Source organism: Cimex lectularius, unplaced genomic scaffold, assembly GCF_000648675.2.
Source record: "Cimex lectularius strain Harlan isolate CLEC.00 unplaced genomic scaffold, Clec_2.1 scaffold270, whole genome shotgun sequence".
Lineage (NCBI taxonomy): Eukaryota > Metazoa > Arthropoda > Insecta > Hemiptera > Cimicidae > Cimex > Cimex lectularius.
Window position 1 is genome coordinate 34,479 of NW_019392790.1, and position 15,623 is coordinate 50,101.

At 36.1% G+C, this 15,623-nt stretch overlaps 2 protein-coding genes across 2 annotated transcripts; one reads left to right on the forward strand and one right to left on the reverse strand.

Annotated features, from left to right (window-relative positions):
* The first annotated feature begins 376 nt into the window (after positions 1 to 376).
* LOC106664137 (sodium- and chloride-dependent taurine transporter-like) lies at positions 377 to 11,042 on the forward strand. Its single transcript, XM_014389580.2, has 10 exons — positions 377 to 481; positions 633 to 794; positions 6,645 to 6,776; positions 6,834 to 7,047; positions 7,104 to 7,252; positions 7,452 to 7,570; positions 7,633 to 8,112; positions 8,176 to 8,379; positions 9,606 to 9,776; positions 9,841 to 11,042. The coding sequence occupies exons 2-10, from the start codon at positions 656 to 658 to the stop codon at positions 9,913 to 9,915; spliced, it is 1,683 nt and encodes a 560-aa protein (XP_014245066.1). The 5' UTR covers positions 377 to 481; positions 633 to 655; the 3' UTR covers positions 9,916 to 11,042.
* A 1,631-nt stretch (positions 11,043 to 12,673) lies between these two features.
* On the reverse strand, positions 12,674 to 14,553 carry LOC106664069 (ADP-ribosylation factor-like protein 6). Its single transcript, XM_014389449.2, has 2 exons — positions 14,328 to 14,553; positions 12,674 to 13,134 (listed from the first exon to the last, which is right to left on the reverse strand). Exons 1-2 carry the CDS (start codon positions 14,506 to 14,508, stop codon positions 12,752 to 12,754), a joined length of 564 nt encoding a protein of 187 aa, XP_014244935.1. The 5' UTR covers positions 14,509 to 14,553; the 3' UTR covers positions 12,674 to 12,751.
* Positions 14,554 to 15,623: the final 1,070 nt, after the last annotated feature.

The following is a 15,623-nucleotide window of genomic DNA, read 5'->3' on the forward strand; positions in this document are numbered from 1 at the left end:
AAATCCTAGCAAATAGTCATTTTTATTTCTATCTAAGTTGAATACTTTATTTGATCTGTGTATTACCTAAAATAACAAACCGAAAAGGGATCATAATTGATGTATCTAGGTTAAGTGGTGAAAACTTAATTTGAAACTTGGACTTTTCCTATTGCTGCGAAAGGATCAATCTAAATCACAATTTTTCCTTAATCTGAGGTTTATTTTATTCGGAACAAGTAGAAGAACGTTCTTGCATAAAATAATGGTACAGCAGGTGTCAAATTTGTTAAGTTCCACTTCTCCCTCTCTTTGAATCCACTCTTGGAATTAGGCCATACAGCTAGAAAGTATCGAAAGTCCAGTGGGCTTACAGACTCAGTTTTTTGCCCTCAACACCCGAAGAATAGAACAACTATTAATTTACCGTCGATTCTTTCCAGAATCCAGGTCTTAAGTACAAAATCACTGGGAAAATAGTCGAACGTCTACTCCATAAACGGTACTTGAACGATCTCAATTTATTTCTATTAATTTAATTTATTCATTAGCTGATCGATGATTGGTTAAGGTGTAGTTGATGCAATAATTCGCTTTTATAAATAAATCGCTTTGTCCTTGGGTCTATTCTCTTTAATACTCTTGGGTTTTAGTTAAGCTCTCCCTGTCCAGTAGGATGGGGGACGTCGACAGGGCGTACATACCAAGAGAAAAATGGGCTAACAAAATTGAGTTTGTCCTCTCCGGCATCGGATTCGCCGTCGGCCTCGGAAATATCTGGAGATTCCCTTATTTGTGTTACAAAAACGGAGGAGGTATGTCTTTTATTTAAATCGGGAACTTTTTAAAAGCCGGCTTGCGCGAATATTTAAATTTTTATAGCTCCCAAAGGTATATTTTAAAAAATTAAAAATTTTCAGTTTTCTCCTCTTCTTGCGTTCTCTTCTTCTTCAGAAGGTGAACTGTTGGTGGATCAAATCTTTGATTCAAAATCGACCAAATCCACACAGATCCGCTTATAACTGCACACCCGGAAAAGACACAAAAATTTTCCATCACTGCCATAACAAAAAAAAAGTTTTTTTAATCAACTGCCCGCCTGTCCTTTAACAAAATCAAATTGTACCATCCCAATTTAATTTCCCCCAACATGTCTCGAAGAAGTCAAATATTTCGACCTACAAACAAATTTTTGATTAATAAATCGGCGGACACAAGTTATAAACTTGTATAAATGACCGAGTTTAATATTATAATTTAAACAGGATACTAGATGACTAGAGAATCAGGCCAGTATCATGTTTGAATATCAAAAAGTTAGATTTCTGTTATATTTTTTTTCCAAATATTAATTACATTGTTTTAATTAAAATATTAGGGACTGATTACCAACTGCATATATCATTACGCTCTAAATTTAGCAAACATATAAATACAACTTAAAGAGAAAAGAAAAATTTTGGTGGATTTCTGTGGGAAAATTGTATGGATCTGTTTAGTAGGGTTGTTTCCGGTCATCTTGGTTTGGTCTATCAGACGCGTTTCGGAATTCTGTTTCTTTCAGCAATGGAGTATGTTAACTGAAGGATTCGTTGTTAACCACAAAAGAAGAACAGTAAAAAGCTCAAAATGCCCAAATTAAGTTTTTCACATTGGGGGCGTCGGTGGCCGCAACGGTTTAAGGTCGATTCTTATCTACCAGCATCTGTGCTCTGGCGTTTCCAGCACGTAGCGTGGCAGACAAAAAAAATCATTACATACAAAACATATAGGATACACATATAGGGTTCATATTTAACAAACGTGAGCGGAGCGTGTCAGTGCAGACACGTACCAACACCGGGCAGCATTGTCGCCGAGAATGTTTTGCTTGTGCTGTCATGTGTCTGCGGTTGTCTTTTCTTGTCTGTGTGGTTCAATACGGTTAGTATGAATAGACGACAGACAAGATTTGTGCAATTCCAATAGCTTAGGTGCCTACCTATAATAAATTGCATTATAATTTTAATTATAATGCCCAGTCTCGGTAAACCGAACTTGCGCTAATCCGAATTCCAGCTAAAAGCCGAATCGCCGATCAGTTCAACTTAAAAAAAAAAAAACTTTATTTTACAAAATATATATAATAATATATAAGAATATATATAATAATATTATATATAAATAATAATAAAATATTATAAGAATATTATATATTATATGTGATGAAATGTACGTAATTTGTAATACACGGACTGGAAAGAATCCTGTACATGCATCTGCTTCTGCATATTCTTCATTCTCTTCTTCTTCTAATAACATTGCTGCAGCAGCAAGCTCTTCACTCGAAAAATTTCGAAACGTAGTTCGTTGGTCTGTAAGTGACTGTTGCTGTGATTATCGCATGGTATGAATACTAGTGTCTGTACCGTGTCTGCCACGCTACGTGCTGGACAGGCTCTTGTATTGGTAGATATGAATCGACCTTAGGCGTTGTCACGGCGCTCATCACTGTAAGGTAAAGGTCCCGGTTTGAATCCAGCGGCCCTGCATTCGAACCCTGCATACTTACAAATGGGCTTTTTTTAAAAAAAAAAAACCGGCACCCCGCGAGTTCGTATAACCTCGTTGTTGAAATACCCTCGTTTTTCACCTTGCAGGCCCTCAAGAAGAAAACTTTCTAAGGGCGGGCTTCACTCAAGAGTCAAATATTTGGTCATTCCGTCTCAAAAGATAAGCATAGTCTTTCTGAGTAGGTCGGCCGTGTCAATGGATGGCGTTAGCCACAGACGTAATTCCTGTGATTTATGACTACCCTGACACTGATGGTGAAAGCCCTGCAGCACATGACGGCCCACAAGGATGAGGATAGTAAGTCCAAAATAATGGGAAACGCAAACTATAGGTTTTTCACCTCGCAGGCCGTCAAAAAGAAAATTGTCATTACATCTCCCCATACTCTTATCGGGCTTCATTCAAGAATCAAGCATTTCGTCGTTCTGCCTCAAAAGATAATGGATGGAGATAGACACAGGCGAAATTCCTGTGATCTGACTTGCCCTGCTTGCAACCCTGGCCGACTACTGTTGATGGAAAAAGGGTGAAACTTGTCAGACAGAAAAGCGAGAATAGGTAGATCACAATGACCAAAAACGGCCAATCTAAAGGTTCATCACCCTGTAGACTTCCTTTAAGAGAAATTCTTCTTACTAGTCAAGTCTTTTTATAAGCGGGTTTCACCAAATAAGCAAGCATTTGGTCGTTCTATCTTAAAAGCTAACCTTTTCTTTGTATGTAGCTTGGTTGCTTCCTTCGGTATTTCATTTTGCCAACTTCAGTCTTGAAATCTAGACTTGGCTTCCTTATTACCCTGACCCATCACTATTGGCAAAAGCCCTGCACCACATGATGAACCACAATAGGGAGTATTGTAAGACCAAAACGACCAAATTATAGGTTATTCACTTCGTAGGCCTTCAAAAAGAAAACAGCCATTACGCCTCCTCAACTCTCGTATTATGGGCTTCGTGACGGCAGATTCACACTAATTAAAAATGTCTGTGCCTCACCCTGCTTACTACCCTGACCCATCACCGATAGCAATACGCTGAAACGCGTGACAGACCGACACTGAAGATAGGAAGTCTGAAATCGATTATATACGTTAACAGGGTATGACCAAAATAAACAGAAATGCTATCGGTTTTTTTCAACTGTGCAGTTCTCAGGAAGAAATGTCATTAAGTCTTTTAAACTCTCGACTTTGAACTGGCTTCACTCAAAAATCAGATACCTACTCATTCTGTTTCAAAAGCTACATTTTCTTTCTCTGTAGATTGACCGATTCAATAGGTTTTTCACACCCCTCAACCTTCAAGAAGAAAACTGCCATTAAGTCTTCTAAACTTAAGTCTTAAGGGTTTCACTCCAGAATCAAGCATTTGGTATTTCCGTCCCAACTCTACCATTTTCTTTCTCAGCAGTATGGCTGTTTTGGTGGATGGCATTAGGCACAGGTGTCGATTCACACAATGAAAGAAGTCTGCAACTTGCCTCACCTTGCTTATAACTCTGACCAACCGCTTATAATGGGGAAAGGTCAAATTGCATGATAGGCCAAGACAGTGAGTACAGTTAGTCCCTAATGACCAGAAATAACCACTCTGTTGGCTTTTACACATGACCTCAAGAAAAAATCTGTCATTAAGTCTTCTAAACTTAAGTCTTAAAGGCTTCACTCAAAAATCAAGTATTTGGTCCATAACATTTTCTTTCTTTATCGATTGATGAAGTGGCCAGATGGATGGCGTTATAAACAGGCGAAATTCCTGTGATCTACCTTGCCCTGCTTATAACCCTGACCGACCACTAGTGAGGGAGAAAGTCGAAACTTGTCAGACAGACAGACACAATGAAGATGACATGAATACATACTCTATAGAGGTCCAAAGTCATGCATGCTGCGAGTGCCTGTAATCAGGAAGTCCAAAATGAACGGAAACGACCAAGCTATAGGTTTTTCAATCGCGCAGTTCTCAGGAAGAAAACTGCCATTAAGTCTTTTTTTAAATGCCGGCTTTGAGACAGTTTCAATCAAAACTCAAATATTTACTCGTTCTGACTCAAAAACTACATTTTCTTTCTCTGAAGCTTGGCCGTTTCGGTAGATGGCACTAGACACAGGAGAAATTCACAGTTTCACACTAGTAAAGAGTCCCTGACTTATCTCGCCCTGCTTTTACCCCTGACCCATCACAGATGACCAAGGCCAGTTACAGATCGAAACAGTGAGGATAGAAAGTCCTACGTCCGTAGCCGTGCATACTTCAAGTGCCTTTAATCAGGAAATCAAAATGAACCGAAACGACCAGGCTACAGGTTTTTCAACTCCGCAGTTCTCACGAAGAAAACTGGCATTAAGTTTTTTTAAACTATCAACTTTGGGTGGGATTCGCTCAAAAATCAAATATTTACTCGTTCCGTCTCAAAAGCTACATTTTCTTTCTCTGTGGATTGGCCGCTTCGGTAGACAGACGAAATTCACACTAGTAAAGGCGTCTATGACTTACCTCGCCCTGCTTTTACCCCTGGCCTATCACGGATGACGAAGGCCAGTTACAGAACAGTGAGGATAGGACGTCCTATGTAGGTCCTTAGTCGTGCATGCTTCAAGTGCCTTTAATCAGGAAGTCCAAAATAATCAGAGATGACGGAGCTCTTTTCTTATGAGCGGGCTTCATTCAATAATCAAATGTTTGACCCTTTCATTGAACCACGTGCTTTTGCATTTTGTTAACTCCAACAGTGAACATTTAGCACCGAGGGCAAAATTCGCGTAAGTGAAAGTTTTGACTCGCACTTCTTACCTGGCCCAGCACTGTTGGTGAAAGGTCTGCAATTCGTGACGGACCACAACAGTTAGGATAGCGAGTCCAAAAGTTATAGTTTTTTCACCTCGAAGCCGACAAGGACCTGCCTCCCCAATCATAAATTTTATGGGCGGGCTTACTCAAGAATCAAGTATTTAGTCGTTCTGTCCCAATGCTGCCATTTTCTTTCTCTGTATTTTGATCGTCATTTTGGACTTTCTCGCTGTTTTGGTTTGTCACAATTGAAGTCCTGTGACCTTCCTTGCCCTGCTTATAATCCTAAACTACCATTTATGATGGAGAAAGACCGAAATGCTTCAGACAGGACAGCAAGAATCGACAGATCATGATGATCGAAAAATTTGTTAATTTGAGGTGGCCTATATTCGGTGATTTAATCCGTCACTTTTGCCACTTCAATTGTCGATCAGGGGTATAGGCTATGTGAAGCCGAGACAACTACACCCTGCTTATATCCCTGATCCACCAATAAAGTGGTGAAATACCAAGTCATCGGTCAGATAAAACTAGCCATGAGTTATGGCGATTTAACATAGGAAAAATTCAAAAAAATACAAGTCTATTACCCTATTTATATCCCTGACACTAGTGGTGATGGCGGAAAGCTGAAATATACTTAAAAGCCCAAAATCAGCTAGGGTAGGCAGACAAAAATTAAATCATTTTGTTTTGTATAGGGCCATGCCCAGGATGTTAAACCATAAATGCCCAATTTTCTTTAAATATCAAGGTTTTGACACCATTTATTTCCACTACTGTAGAGCTGTTTACAGTTGAAATGGCACTTCAGTCTGCTCCATTGCACTGTTACAAGCGTTTTAAATAGTCATTTAGTGATGAAGCAGCTTATTTCCTGGACATATGCCCTTTCTCCACTAAACTTTGTATTCAAGATTAGATGTTGGCTAAAGAAATTCAGTTTTTTCTGACTTCACTGGACAAAATTGCAATTGCCGGCTTGATACGCCGCTGCTCTACCACTTGAGCTATCGTGACCTCGATCCACTAGTACACCAACTTCCCATCTCAACCGCACCTTTTGAAAAATGGCAAAAAGGAGGGAAAATTCAAAAGATGCGGTTGAGATGGGAAGTTGGTGTCCGAGTGGATCGAGGTCACGATAGCTCAAGTGGTAGAGCAGCGGCGTATCAAGCCGAAGATCGTGGGTTCGAATCCCGCTCGTGCCATTGACTTTTTTATCTCAACTATAAACCTTAATTAATTGTAAATAATTTTTAAATATTGTATTGGCTTTGTATCTTAACCGGTATTGTGTGTTTAAATGTTTCTATTTAGGAGCATTCTTAATACCCTATGTTGTGTGCCTTATTGCCGGTGGGATACCGATATTTTTTTTGGAAGTTGGCCTTGGACAGTACACAAGTGAGGGAGGCATTACTGTCTGGAATATAGTACCACTTTTCAAGGGTAATAAAACTAAATTAATAAATTAGTCAGGTGTTGAATTTTTTTTTTTTTTTTCAGGAATTGGCATAGGGACAACAATAATATGTTTTATATTAAATGTTTATTATATAATAATATTAGCTTGGGCGGCTCATTATTTCTACAATTCTTTGACATTCGAGCTACCCTGGAGCTCGTGCGATAATGAATGGAATACTGAAAACTGTTTTGGCAATTCAAGCATCCGGAACGACAATCGTAGTTGGGTTGACCCAGTTGTTGAATATTGGGAGTAAGTTTAAAAAAAAAATTATTTACTTTACATAAATTTATAATAAATTTTTTTAGGAACAAAGTCTTAGGAATAAGTCCAGGGATAGAACACGTAGGCTCTCTTCAGGTTGAGTTAGCTATTTCTCTTCTTGTCGTGTGGATTTTAGTTTACTTTTGTGTGTGGAATGGCATTAAATCATCAGGGAAGGTAGTATACTTTACAGGTATTACTACCATTGGAACAAATGGAAAAAATATATAAAAATATAGCAATTGGCCGTACGATAGTAGAAAAGATTAGCATATGTGGTAATAAAACCTGAGGGTTTAATGTGTTAAACAATAAATAAAAAATCATTTTTTCAGTATTAAAATATAATACATTCCAATTTTTATGTTTTATATATATTTTTTTATTTATAGCTGTGTTTCCCTATTTTATGTTGACTGCCCTTTTGATACGTGGAGTAACACTTGATGGAGCTGTTGAAGGTATTAAGTTTTACTTACAGCCAGATTTCTCCAAGTTATCTGAGTCACAGGTCGGTTTTATTACTTTTGCACCCAAAAGTCACTTTTGGTGTTCACTGTGTTTTATTAACAGGTTTGGATTGATGCTGGGACGCAAATATTTTTTTCATATGCCATCGCTCTTGGCTGCATGACAGCTCTAGGTTCCTACAACAAATTCAACAATGATTTCATAAAAGACTGTCTTTTTATATCAGTAGTTAATAGCAGTACGAGTATTTATTCAGGATTGGCGGTTTTCAGCGTTCTAGGCTTTATGGCAAAAGAGCAAAATGTTTCAATTGAAGATGTTGCGGAATCAGGACCAGGTCTAGTTTTTATAACGTATCCAAAAGCCGTCGGACAGATGCCGGCTGCACCACTTTGGTCGGCTTTGTTTTTCTTTATGATTCTTCTGATGGGGTTAGATTCGCAATTCGTCGGAGTCGAGGGATTTATAACAGCAGTGGTTGATCTTTTCCCCCAGTACTTACGTGATTCTTCAAACAGAAAAATATTCATTGCTGCCGTTTCATTTGTGAGCTTTTTAATTGGTCTTTTGATGGTTACAAATGTCAGTAAGATCAAACTATGAATATTTTTTCAAGTTAACTTTTAACACTTTTTATTTAATCAGGGAGGAATATACGTTTTCCAATTGTTTGACTATTATGGTGCAAGTGGAATGGTGCTGCTCTGGTTTTGCTTTTTCGAGTGTATTGCTGTAGCCTACTTCTATGGAATGGACAAATTTTATGCAAACGTAAAAGAAATGGTTGGCTACAAGTTACACATTTGGTTTAAAATTTGCTGGAAATGGCTTACACCAATAGTGACAATGGTAAGTTTATCATACATATTTTTCAGTGCACTTTTTTTTATCACTTAAAGAATGACATCGTGTAATTTCATTAAGTCTGTGAATTCAAAAATGAAATTAATTAGGTCAAAACTGATTATTTAAGGTCAGCCATTTAACAAAGCAACAGCAAGCAATTTACAGACAATTTATTATGTGTTAATAATCTCCATCCTTCCTTCTTTGATTACCTCTTGTATAACTCGCCATTGGAAATTTCTAATTGTCCCTTTTTAGTTTAATATCCATAGTAAATTATTTCAATTTTTCATATCTTTGTAAATACGTTGTTTTCATAATGAATTTTTTCGACCTGCTGAATGCTAGGGTCATTGCCAGCTCCTCACGTTTTTTCCTTACGAGTATCAACTAAATGGCATTCATTAAGAACTCTTTTTGGATGGAACATGGATATTTTTTTCTAATTTTTAACCCTTCCACACATGGCTGTAATTCACACATTACAAACAATAACCTAGCTTAAGTTTGGTTAGATGCAGAAACTCCACTGAGTACCAAACCTTAAAACTAATATAAAAGTTACTAACTTAACCTGGGAGGCCAGCAGCCTATGTAACTATGACGTCCTTCCATCATTCACACTAATAAATACATTTATGCAATGTAGAACCTTGCAAACCAAATCGACAATTGAAAGTTCAGGAGCCACCGTGGTATTAATATCACTCGGTGACTCATCATTACACTACTCGCATCCATAACAATAACCTAAAAATAAAATATTCTGCCACAGACCTGTATCCATTCACGGATATAAATACATTCACACGTGATGGTGATTGGCCTTGCCCTGTATATAATCCTGGCCCACAACTGATGGAGAAAGGCCAAAACTCATCAGACAGAAAAGTGAGAATAGGCAGATCAGGATGGTTGAAAACGGCCAATCTAATGGTTCATCCACCTGCAAACATTAAGAAGAATTATTGGAAATTGTTCAAAGAATTCTTCTTATGGGCGGGCTTTACCAAATAATAAAATATTTTGGCTTTCTCAAAAGCAGCCACCATTTTCTTTCTCTGTAGCTGGGCAGTTTCTTTGGGTCATGCATTTCCATTTGGCACCAATGACAAAATTTGCGAAATTAACTCTGGCCATAATTACTCAAGAGTACAAGGGGGACTTTTAATAGACTATAGTGCTTTCTATTAGTTTTTATTTAAATGTTTTTTTTTCTTTATTTTCAGGGTATATTAATTTTTTCAACGGTACAATCTCTACCGCTGACATACAATAGAAAATACATCTACCCGGCATGGGCGATAAATATCGGAAGGGCAATGGCACTGATTCCGATGATAATAATACCACTATACTTCGTTCTTTATTTTATGACAAGAAGTGGCACCTTGAAGGAAGTAATGCCATGAAAAATCACCCTTTTTCATTATAGTAAATTATATTCATGACTATCTTTTTTAGAAATGGAACAAATCGATGAACTCGTCTGTGAAAACTGAATCAAAACAGACCACCAATTTAAAATTAATAGCTTAGTGTTTTACATCAATTTTTTTTAATCTTTATTCAAAAATGACAATTTAAATGCAACTTGAAATATTAATTTATTCTACCAATTTGATTTTATGCGATTGTGTCAATAGAAATTATAATTTTCTTTGATAGATTTATAGAATGTTGAGACAACTCAACAATATTCTTTAACTCTTAAGTTGGCAAAATAAAAAAACTCAATTTTTTTACGATTAGATTCAGTTTTTCTAGATATTCAAAAACCCTGTAAATGTTTTGTCCTTTGGGTTAGCTCATCGAAAAATCTATCACCTATAATATATTGCCAAAAGTGCGTCCTAATTATAAAACTTAAATAAATCAAATAAATTCAATGATGGATGGTTTTATAATATAAATAAACTTAAATATTACCTAACTTGAAGTGTTCCCAAAACGAGTTTTTCTCGGCCTTTTCATTTGTGAAGAAAATGTGGTTATAGTAGGTCGATAACAGCCGAATCATTTCCTATTCAACAGCTTTTTCCGATTCTAGGATTTCAATCTTGACTTTTTTTCTTTTCTCCCCTTACTTTAGAACACGTGATACATAGTATGAAAATAAATAAGTCTTCACTAAGCATAATATTTATTGCAAATATTCAAGGTACATATGATTACAAGTGCATCGCAGTTTAAAAAATATACATTTCTAAAACATTTGTAGACTTGGCAATATATCACCCATGATAAATTTATAAAAATGGTCATAAAAAACAATATTGCTTTAATTTTTAATGTTATAAAATGTTAAATTATGGAATAAATTCATTTTGACCATTACTCTTCAAGGATGAGCTGGAAAATTAATAAGGACAACCTATCTTTGGCATACCTGATTTAGGGAAGGAAAACATAAAAAATAATTTCATGAATTTTATTGCAATATTGTAGTGAAAACAGATGTATATTTTGAATAAAAAAATTTCTTCTCATGAAGAAGACAGAAAAAAAGAAAGAAAATAACGCCTTTTATTAAATATACATGCCAAGTTAAGGGTTAAAGCAAAAATTTTGTAATAATGAATCCATCTGAAACTTTCCATTGTGATTAGATTCAACATTCTGATTTAAATTGTAATATGAAATTGAATAAAGTGAGTGTTGTTTGATCAGATTATTGGAACCTACTTCCTCTTACAAAAAAAAAAAAAAAAAAAAAAAAAAAAAAAAAAAAAAAAAAAAAAAAAAATAAAAAAAAAACAACAAAAAAAAAAAAAAAAAGTATCAATTTTTATCTATAATATGGTGTTTTGTACATGTACATACAAACATAGGAAGACTGGTTTTAACCCATTAATCAGAAAAAATAAACAAAAACAAATCAAAAAAGTCATCCTGGCATGGGTTCCTGGAGACCAAACAACTGTATGAATATCAAATAAAAAAAAAACTTTTGCTTATGCAATAAAAAATGAAGTGAGAATCCGCTGGACTGAAAGAAATTCAAAGTAAATTAATCAAATTTAAAAAAAGACATGCTGGGCCTGCAGAGATTGGGTTTAGAATGGAAAATGTCATATTTACCCAAGTTGCGCATCGGTCATATCAAGGCTAGTGGATTCCTCGGTAAAGTCCACATAAACAGATTGCAAAGAATGAAGGATGACATCCCATATGATCTATGCGCAGCCTTGAAGCAGCAGGCACAGATTGCTGGTTCAATCTCAGGGCTGTAATTATTTTTAACTGTACATAGATCCTTGTGCCTTTGTGTAGATATGTCTTATTCACAGAAACAAATGTATTTATTAAGGTGAATGGAGGGGATTATCAAGTGGAGTAGTGTTAATGTAATTTATTAGAATTAATTAAGGTTTTTAGTTGAGATAAAAAAGTCAATGGCACGAGCGGGATTCGAACCCACGATCTTCGGCTTGATACGCCGCTGCTCTACCACTTGAGCTATTGTGACCTCGATCCACTCGGACACCGACCTCTCATCTCAACTGCACCTTTTGAATTTTCCCTCCTTTATGCCATTTTTTCGAATCCTGCTCGTGCCATTGACTTTTTTATCTCAACTAAAAACCTTAATTAATTGTAATATATTAATTGGACAAGCGGACCACGAAATTAGTGAATTTAGTAATTTATTAGCGTGAATGGAAGGGATTATCCCTAATAATGTCGAGGAATATCGAGTGGAGTAGTGTTAATGCAATTTATTAGTCCATTTATGTTTTAGTGGTCAATTGACCAAGTTACTTCTTTTAATTAATTATTCTTTTTATGTAAGGTGTTGTTGAGATGGGAAGTTGATGTCCGAGTGGATCGAGGTCACGATAGCTCTAGTGGTAGAGCAGCGGCGTATTTAGCCAAAGGTCGTGGGTTCGAAACCCGCTCGTGACACTGACTTTTTTATCTCAACCAAGACCTTACATAAAAAGAATAATGAAATAAAAGCAATTTATTAGTGTGAATAGAGGGGCTTATCAACAATTACCCTGAGGAATATCGAATGCTCTGTGGTAGTGTGAACAAAGTCTGGCGTGTGAATGTAATTTACTAGCAAGAAGTCTTATGCCCATTTACCATTCTCTCACAAAATAAAAATGCTTATCAATTTTTATGTACACACAGCTTACATTACTAATGAATCACAAATTCTTAACACTTTATTGAAAGGCATTGTTTATTTTGTGAGGAGGTATGTTATTAAGGTATGTATTTATATTTATTAATGCATTTTACTTATTACTGGTATTAAACTTTGATTGAGATACATTGCAAACGAAAATATTTATTTACATTGGAGTAATAAATATCACAATATTTTTAAAAAAATCATTTCAAAGCTAAGAATGGTATTTATAACGATTTACATATCACTTTGTATTAATTGTTCAGTAAACCACTCTACACCACCCTGCAGGCCTTCTCCGGTCAGCGCGTTCGTCGCAAATATATGCCACGGTTTGTCTTTGATTTGTTCTAAGCCGAACGCCGCTGCAATTTTAACACTGGACAGCGCTTCCCTCACGTCCATTTTGTTAGCTAGAAATAGAATCGGTACTTTCCTCGCAGCGATGTCGGGGTGCTGAAGGAGTAAGTAAAGTTCTTCCTTGGCAACTGCCAGCCTGAGCCGGTCGCTGCTATCTATTACGAAAATAATCCCATCGCAGTCCTTGTAATACCTTTCCCATAGGTATCTGTATCGTCCTTGTCCAGACATGTCGAATGTTGTGAAAAAAACGTGCTGATCTATCGTAAAAACAGAAAAAAAAATCTATTAATAATACTTCGTTTTTATTTATCTGATGAAATCATCAAAATAATTGACTTAATTGTTATAAAACACAATCAATGTCAGCTAAATAAAATAAAGTGGGTTAAAAATATTCTTTGTCTATTTGTAGGTTGAGAAAAGCAAATGCACCTCAGTAGCTAGAAAAGGATAGATAGCTACAAAAGGCCCCAGGAATGGTAAATACTTATTTTTTTAAATTTTTTTTTTTTTTTTTACTGTTGTTGGCAATAGCCATCTTCAGTGTGTTGTGTGAATCTGTGAATTGTCACACCGACGATAGAAGTTGATGAATGTCAAAACACAACTCACAGGCACACTCAGTAGGGATAGGCAGACCAAAATGATTGGTAATCATCACTCTATAGACCACAGGAGGAAATCTCACAATTTAATAGTCGATTTCTATTGATAAACTTGCGCTGCTTACAACCCTGACCCACCACTGATTATCTAGAAAGGAGAAACAGTTTTTTTTCTGTTTCCACCTTATATTTAGACCCAGCAAAACTGCCTGCCTTACCCAGCTTATAAACCTGACCCATCAGTGATGAAGTAGAAATGCGGAAACAGTTTTTTCTGTTTCTACCTTATAATTACACACAACCAACCTGCCTGCCTTGCCCTGCTTATATCCCTAACCCACCAATGGTGATGTAGAAAGGAAGAAACAGTTTTTTTCTGTTTCTATCTTATAATTTTAGGCGCAGCTAAAATGCCTGCCTTGCTCTGCTTTTAACCTTAACCCACCAATGATGGAATAGCAACGCAGAAACTGTTTTTTTCCTCTTCCGACGTTATATTTAGATCCAACCAAACTACCTGCCTTGCCCTACTTATATCCCTCACCCACAACTGATGATGTAGAAAGGCAGAAACAGATTTATGTCTGTTCTCTCGTTATATTTAGACCTTCTTTTCTACTTTGTTTTCCTGGACTTCTTTAAACAATTTTCTCATTATGTAGTCACTTTTACACTTTTTACAACCATTTTTTCCAGCTTTAATAATATAATTATTAAATTTAATATATATAATTAATATAAATCTTATTACGACGGTGAAAATGTAACTGTAAACGTGAAAATAAATACAAATTATTCTTTAACATCTACAATTTCCTATTGGGAAATTTAGAGTGAATACTTACATTTGAAATGTTCAACATTTAATCCAATCGTGGGCACGATTTCTGAACTTTTATCCCCGTCAGATTTTAATAGACTGACGATAGTTGATTTTCCACTGTTGTTCAAACCAATCATAATGACTTTCACTGATTTCTTTTTCAATCCAAAAAGAGCACTCAGTTTGCTAAATATTCCAGACATCTGACGGGTTTCGGAAAATAAAGGGCAAAGGCAACATCAATCCCGTCTTTGATGGGTTCTTTGTTGAATGGCGGTTGCCATGGCAAAAATGTTCTCGCCCAACGACGCCCTTGGTCATAACTTTCAGCTGAACGCTTTTCAAAAACTTATGGCGTATTCTGATATTAATATGCAACTTTATAGGTTGTTCGTTACGTTCATAATACGATTGGGTTGATCAGAAAGTAAAGTTATTCCTTACCCTATCAATCGTGGTCTGCAATCTTTAGAACCACTTCGTTCGTGGAATATTGCATAGTTGTTTCAAAGATTATGTTTTAATAAATACTTTTGTTCTTTCGTTATTTTTCATTAAAATAGTGATAGGAAGGAAAATGGTTAGAAACGACAAAGCTGCAGGTTTTTACACAGTTCCTCATCAAGAAGAAAATTGTCAATAAATCTTTTACAATTAAATCTTAAGGGCTTCACTCAAAAATCAAGTATTAGTCGGTCTGTTACAAAGCTAAAATTTTCTTTCTGTATCCCTTGGCCTTTTCAGTGGATGGCATTATACGCATAATTCCTGTGATCTACCTTGCCCTGACCCACCACTAGCGAGGGAGAAAGCCAAAACTTGTCAGACAGACAAACACAATGAAGATGACAGGAAGACATACTCTATAGAGGTCCAAAGTCGTGATTGCTGAAAATGCCTCTAATCAGGAAGTCCAAAATGAACGGAAATGACCAAGATATAAGCCCCAGCACTCAGGAAGAAAACTGTTATGTTACTTGGTGACTTCATCTGTCATACTACTCACATCTGTAGTAATAACCTAACTGGACCGACAGGTCTATAAGTTAATCTATATTTCACCTAAGACCCATCCACACAGACTAAACCATTCACACAGATAAATACATTCACATGTGATAGTCACTCAGGTTTTGATATTGTGCCAGTACTGTTTACTTACTATAAGCCATTAACCTAGACTACTAGGTACTAAATATTCCTTTTCTTCAATCACTATCATGGTTTAATATTTTTTCGTTTATTCTTGCAGTATTCTTCAAATAGTATTCTTCAAATTGTGGTGATACTTTCTCCACATATTGGGCACTGTCTGGGT